The 7500-nt window shown below is 33.8% G+C and overlaps 1 protein-coding gene across 2 annotated transcripts in view; it reads left to right on the top strand.

Annotated features, from left to right (window-relative positions):
* LOC137621157 (uncharacterized) overlaps positions 1-7500 on the top strand; it is a 344505-nt gene that overhangs the window by 333279 nt on the left and 3726 nt on the right. For both annotated transcript variants that reach the window (XM_068351581.1, XM_068351582.1), the window contains exon 7: positions 2544-2626. In XM_068351581.1, coding sequence (XP_068207682.1) covers positions 2544-2626 — 83 coding nt within the window. The remainder of the gene's footprint in view (positions 1-2543; positions 2627-7500) is intronic.

Genomic DNA, 7500 nt, shown 5'->3' with positions numbered 1-7500 from the left:
CGAGTAAACGAAATGTAGTGTGCAGAATGAGTAGAGTTTCTGATTTTTTAATATCTTAAAAAATCAACATGGGATTATTTTTGTGAAAGGAAGATGAACAGATATCTAATCAAGTTTGTTTTCTATTGATGTTTTAGTGTATTTACTTTTTTTCATATTCATGTATAATAATTCCATCTGTCAAGATGAAAAAAAACAATAATATTCAGACTAGCCCAATAAGTAAATTTGATAAGAACATAATTAATGAGACATCAATGACCTATGATGTTTGGATGCCAGTATAATAAGCCAATCTTTCATTAGATTGTTTAATATCCTTATTCCATTTAAACCGTAAAATCAAACATGATCTCAGACAACTACCAGGAAAGAAATGATTTGACAAAATTCATTCACCAAACAGACAAGCAGAAATTAAATGGTAAGAAATCTAACCTCGAATATTAAATTCAAAAACGTTTCAAGCACCATGCACCCAAATCAACGTTTTACGTATTTACCATCAATATCAAGGAAAATGAGATAGGGGAGCTAATGAGGAGATGGGAAGGAAAAGGAGCGGATGCGAGTGGGTTCGAATTAATGCTTTAATGTATTAAGCTAATTTCATGGAAGCGAGGATGATGGAAAATATGATGTTTTCTTCCTGTTCGGCTATTTCATTAAATACTATTTGCGGAAATTAATAAGAAATGGGGATTTCCCTAAATAATTATTGATAATTATTTAAAATTGTTTATACCGTGCATTACCGTTAATGTTATAATTACTGCTGATGATATTGTTATAATCTTGTTTATTCATAGCGTAAATACATTTTATGAAGCATACCATAAACCAATTAGTTGAGAAGATTTTTAAATTTATTTATTATTTTGCAAAACAGGATGCCATATAAGAATGACAGAGACAGGAGTAAAATTTACTACGAATGGAATCTGCAACATTCGTCCAGTAAAGAAGAAAAAAGAGTTTTACTAGCGATATCCTTTCTTGAACCCTTCTGTTTGTATGAATATTAGAAAGAAACTTTTAAATGCAATGCTAACAACATAGAAAGTTTCATTGGCTCCAGAAACTGTGAAAAATGAGGATTCTTGATATCCAGTCGATATCAAGTCATCATTATTATTATTATTATTATTATTATTATTATTATTATTAAGTGCTAAGCTACAACCCTAGTTGGAAAAGCAGGATGCTATAAGCCCAGGGGCCCCAACAGGGAAAATAGCCTAGTGAGGAAAGGAAACAAGGAAAAATAAAATATTCTAAGATCGGTAACATTAACATAAATATTTCCTATACAAGTCATCTGTTGCTTCAATTTCATTTGCGTCTATTTGGCAATGCGCGTAAGTTAAAGTACCCCTCTGACACTTTGGATATTTACCCTTGACTCCCAATCCTTGGGTCCTTGGTTCGAGCAGCGCTCATGGCTTGATGGATTTCACTGAAAATAAAAGACAGCGTTCTGTTCCTGTGAGCCGTGTCTGGCGCTTCCTGGTCTTAGCTTGGGGTTACTCACGAGTGACCTTTAAACATTCAAAATTTTTAGAAAATTAAAAAAAAAAATATGACAGCTACTGCTGGCAGTGGACGTCTAATTCCAACATGATAATGGCAGAATCTTGCTACAGAAAATTACAAAATATACATAGTTTATGCTAAAATTATTATGTAGATATATTTTAGACCAATCTTTGGGCTTCGAAAGACTTATTGAAATCACTCTCATGCTCTTCTGTAATGGTTTTCCACGTAATTAGGCACACTAACTTGTTCTCTTCAGTCTCCCTAAGGCACTCCCTGAAATACTTCTATTTTTCCATCGCTTCCCTTTGCTTCCTCATTTCCCACATTGTTGTCCGATTTCGTTAAACTACTCTTTAATGATAAGGATTTATGGTTTTTTGACTCTGTTGGAAAACGAATCTCTGTCCCTACACAAATAAGAATCGGTGAAACTGGGTTGAAGCTCTAAAATATTAAACATATTTAAACAATTCATATGAATCCAGTTAGTGATGAGGATATAGAAAATGATTGGGAAAATACAGCAAAAAATATCAAGGTAATTTCACTTTGCCGAAGTTTTGAGTACAGCGAGAACATTCATTTATCCAAGGACCTACATAAAAGCATATATGATTTATAATAAACAGAAAAGTATTTCGCTTATGACACGCTTGGCATAGAAATCTTGGCAGTAATTTAGTCCCATTTAAACTGTTACCTTACATTTACTTTACATTATTTTCCTCTTTTCTTCGACTAAATTAACCATATTTGATAAGAGAGAGAGAGAGAGAGAGAGAGAGAGAGAGAGAGAGAGAGAGAGAGAGAGAGAGAGAGAGAGAGAGAGAGAATGAAAATTGCTTTGTAGGAAATGACGATTATTGAGGGTTTGGGAGAGCAGTAAAAAGTAATCAAAGTTTCATTTACTTCAGTGTTCATGCAACTTCAAACCTGATGTACCTGTCATACCTCAATACTAGACCTATTCAATCTCCTAATTTAGTATTTTTCCTTTTGTACAGGTGGAGGAGATCTGGATGTTCTGGCGGCAAGGAGTTACCTCTGCGTATTTATAGTGTTAGCAATATTAATCCCCGGTGTGTAGGTATAACTGATCCCTTTTGTTGTATTTTTATTTTTATTTTTGATCTCTTGTAGTTAGCAGAATGTCTCCATTTCATATAGACATAACCTCACTTCGTTGGTGTTAAGTAACTGTACAAACTTATGTTGCAAGTTACCACAGTAGATTTTGAGCCGTAAACAGAGTGCAAGTAAAAGAGACCTGATACAAATGATAAAATTCAATGTTATTTTGATATTCTACGTTTCTTCTATTGGAACTAGTTAAGGTTACTAATTTGGCATCTCTGAAGCTAAATTAATCAAAACTCCAGCATTCCGTCATTTACTTGTCCCTTTATTGTAAAATAAGGAATTTTTGCTTATATCAAACCGGTGATCATGATTCTTCTGAGAAACCGATAATAGATGTTTTCATAAACTTGTGCTAAAACAGGCTAACTCTTCGTATGATAAATCATTGGTTTTTTATCAAACCATCGTGGCCTATGAGGGCTCAAGTGTTCAGCAATTGATAAAACACCAAGGTATCACAAGCAGGTACAGCTGTTCATTGCTCTATAAGCCGTGAAAAACTTAGAATGAGGTAAATTTCATCATTTCTGTGATCAACCTTAGAGCACTGAAGGAATTTCAGAAAACTTAGAAACCTACTTTAAATTTCAACCAGTTTTTATTTAACTCTTCTTAAACCCCACAAAATATTAAGAGTGAATGGATAATTGTAATTATTGTATGCTAATGTTGCGATTGAACCCGGGGTGTGTTAAATCCAAGTAAGTATTGTATGTATATATTAATGTGTAACTTCGTGATCCCCAGATAAGGTAGGAACTAATGCATTTTATGTTTAAAAGTGTGTGTATCATTGCTATGTCATGATAGTTTTATAAGCGTATGTTGAAGGTATATATGAGGCCTGCCTTATGGTACTGAACATGGAACACAAATATAAAGAAAGAGAATTGATATATGGAAGGAAACTCACTTTTGAAAATATGAATTAACTATTGACTATGCCCTACTATCAAAACATTGGCTTCTTACACACATATCTTACCCAATTCAGATTTGTGAATTGGCTTTTTTGTTACTTTTGAGTATCACTTCATTCATTTCCTAGAATACATAAATCTGTCAAAAATTGGTATAATATGAAAGAATTAGAATTAAGTTTGCAGTCTACTCCATTGAATTAGATAGCATTGAAAACAAATTGATGCTGAAAATATATCTCTCAAAAATATAATTATAAATTGGGAATTAGTATTTCATAAAATTTACATCCGTTTACTCAAAGGATTAAATGTTTCAACATTAGACGAATCAAATTGCTTAAAGAATTGGTAAAGAGAAGACTCCCTGCTTGTTACACAGAAGGATAACCTATAAAATCAGTTAAGAGAAGACACACTGTTAAGCAACAGAAGAATAAACTGGAAAATCTGTTAGAAAAAGACACCCCGCTAGGCACCACAAAAGAGTAATCTAGAAAATCGGTAAAGAGAGGACGGGATGCAAGACATCGAAAAAGAATAACCTGGAAAATTGGTAAAGAGAAAACACTATACTGGGCATCACAGAAAATATTGAGAGTGATATGCTATAAACAATCTATAGTATCATAATGTTTACGCACAGTAGAGATAGAAAAGGAGCTGGAGAAAGAACTGCTGCATGTTGTCAGTTGTTAAGGTTTTTATGGCCTTCCCCAAGATAACCCACTGACAAATAAAAAGAGTAATCTAAATCCTAAATATAGATTGACAGAGGATTATTTTCTATTCCAGAATGATGCCAAAAAAAAAAAAAAAAAAAACATCATTTATGCAGTTTTTCCGATAATGTGAGCAATAATACTTATAGTCAATTTCTTTTAGCGATGCAGATTTGCACCGACTCGCAGCGGTGGCCTTTTAGCTCGGAAAAACTTCCTGATCGCTGATTGGTTGTACGAGATCATTCTAACCAATCAGCGATCAGGAAACTTTTCCGAGCTAAAAGGACACCGCTGCGAGTGGGTGCAAATCTGCCTCGATAAAACAAATGGACTATAGTTGCAGCAACTGCAGGTCACAAAGTAACGTGCAAAATCTTGATATGAAGAACAGCACCTTTGCATTAGTAAAACATGGTCAAAGGTAGTTTGAAATGAGGAATACAAGGATAGCCCAAAAGCTTGAATACATCATAAGCAAAATTCTGAGCTTGGTGGGTAAGTAGATTCTGGAAGTAAAGCGAAAAGGTCATTCAGTGAGTTACGAAAAAGAAAGCCAAGTCGAACACAGTTAGAAATTGAAGACTTATCTTTGTCCCAATATCGCAATAAAAGCATCATAAACCTTTCCTCGCCCGTTTCAGTCGCATGAATAACTTAAAATCAGCTTTAGTCTCCAGCAACTGGCAATATTTGCCATTAGAAATCTAGTCAATTATTGAACCATGGCTGCCTGCTCACGCTAGCTTACTGGAAGAAAAGTACGCTGAATAGACTTGAAAAGTGATAACGAATTTGTCTGTTTGACGGGAACCAAGTTAAATGATTCAGAAAAGAGTAAAAATCTACGCCCATGAAGCAAATGATATAAGGGGAAAATACAGTTACCTGACCACCGTGTTGGCAATTATTATACACTACAGTATGTGTGTGGTTGTGAAGCTTGGCGTGAACTATGGATCGAAAGTATGGAAGCAGGTTACTGTCAATATACTACTAAGATTTATAAAAAGAAAAAAAATAATGATAATAATAATGCCTATGAAGCTGTCAAAGGACAGCGGCTTTACTTCAGTTAAAGTGAATCCAAGTCAGAAGTTATTAAACAGAAATCCTTTCAATTTCAACGACTATAGCTTAGCAAGGGTAGTACTGTAGTGAACCAGGGTGTATTAACTATGACATTTTACAATGGGCATAGCACATTCTGGTGCGTTGCTTGAGAATGAGTAGTTAAGGTAGGAGACACCACCTCATGGCAAATCCGTCACTTGATAGTGAAGGAAAGGACGGTTGGGTATCTACGCGAAATAAGTATTTTCAATCAAACTCAAGATATTTCTTAATCCTATTCCTTCTTTTAAATGGGTGAATGACATGTTCGATTGTGTGAGTGTACTTTTTAATAGAATTTTTTTATTCTAATTTATTTATCATGTTTATGAAGGCGTTACATGACCTGTTTGGTCCCTATATCCGGCTTTGGCCTACATTCTCTGATCCATTCCAATCTAATCTTAGTCTACGAAGATAATTTTATATGATGCAAACCAGACTTTTTTAGGCATCCCAGGACAAGATGCTGTTCAAGCCTACTAGTCCAATGTTAATGAATGAGAAATTCAAATTTTAAAATTCTTAACCACATTATGAAAGTAATGGTATAAGATAAACAGATAAGAATGCATTTAGCTTAAACTTTTAGAAGGTTGGCAGGCATAGAAAATGACATTTCCCGGATACTGATATATTACAAAGTACCCTAATTGAAAACGAAATAAGCAGTTGATTAAACAAGTAAAGGTTTTTTTTCATTATATCGGTATTCAAATAGTACTGTAAATTTGGGTACTCACTATTCGTACATGAAGTTTCATTTAGTCCGTAACCATTGTCGATACTTGTATGCAGTCATTGCAGCCTTTATTAAATTGTAATCAATCAAGTTTTCAGATTACCCTCTCTAATATGTAAATTTTCAGTTTCATATATGCTAATTTTGATATCTATATCTGGATTTTTTTAATTGTGATGCTAATATATGTAATAATCATGAAAAAGAAACAAAATAAGGAATGAATTTATGTATAAAATAAGACTAAGTACTAAACACTGGGCCTTTTGTTTAAATCTGTCTATTGACTGGCTCTATTACGTCAACATTCATACTCTCTCTCTCTCTCTCTCTCTCTCTCTCTCTCTCTCTCTCTCTCTCTCTCTCTCTCTCTCATATATATGAAAAAATAAATGGGTTCCGTTTATTTTTGAGATGGTAGAAGTTTTTGTGCAGTTTTGTTATCTGTTCGAGATAAAACAAAAACAAAAGTCGTGATTTTTGCGGCCGCATTCTTATCCACCATTGGAAAATATACTGAGTTTTATATGATACATTAATTCCTTTGGCCGCTGCAAGGCTATATAGTAATATGAATGATATAATTAAATATACACTGTCAGAAAAAAAACCGTAATTTTCATCGAAAATTCTCTGTAAAAATCTACTGTTCTTAATCGCAGTTCACTAAAATAAGGCGACCGTACTTTTACTTTACTTTTCTTATTATCTTTTACGGGTGTGTCACCGTAATATCACTCTTTTACGTCAAAATAACTTTTTAAACCGATAAAAATCCTGGAATTAATGTATCCAGACTTTTACAGTTTTTTTATGCAAATTTTTTTAAGTGTAGAAAAAAAAATCCCTTCAACTAAAATTCATTTCCTATTGGAGAATTCTAATGTGCAATAAGTCTGATTTGGCTGTCTAATTGAGTATCTTACAATAGCATGTATTAAGAGCTGTACAGCAAACTCTTAAAAGGCGACAGATGGAAACAAACATGTTGTACATTGGAAAACATGTTCGACAGTATTAATTGAAATTCTTAAGGAAAGCGAACAAATTTACCCCTGTTTCACTGGAAATGCTTTCGAGACGAGTTACTTGGAATTTCATAATTATCCAGAAGAAATAATGGTATTTACCGTGTCACAATTATTGCGTCTTTCCTTGCCTCAACTTCCACTTGGATTTAATTTTATGTCCGGTCAAAACAGAAAGAGCAATTCAGTCTGTCCTCGACTGCCGAATAAAGTACATTAATAAGTACAGTCACTCATATAAGTTTATGGATGTCCGGGTGTTTGAGAGAGACTTATACTCTACCCCTTTCTGGACG

Source organism: Palaemon carinicauda, chromosome 27 (assembly GCF_036898095.1).
Source record: "Palaemon carinicauda isolate YSFRI2023 chromosome 27, ASM3689809v2, whole genome shotgun sequence".
Taxonomy (NCBI): domain Eukaryota; kingdom Metazoa; phylum Arthropoda; class Malacostraca; order Decapoda; family Palaemonidae; genus Palaemon; species Palaemon carinicauda.
This window is presented reverse-complemented; position numbering and strand designations above follow the sequence as displayed.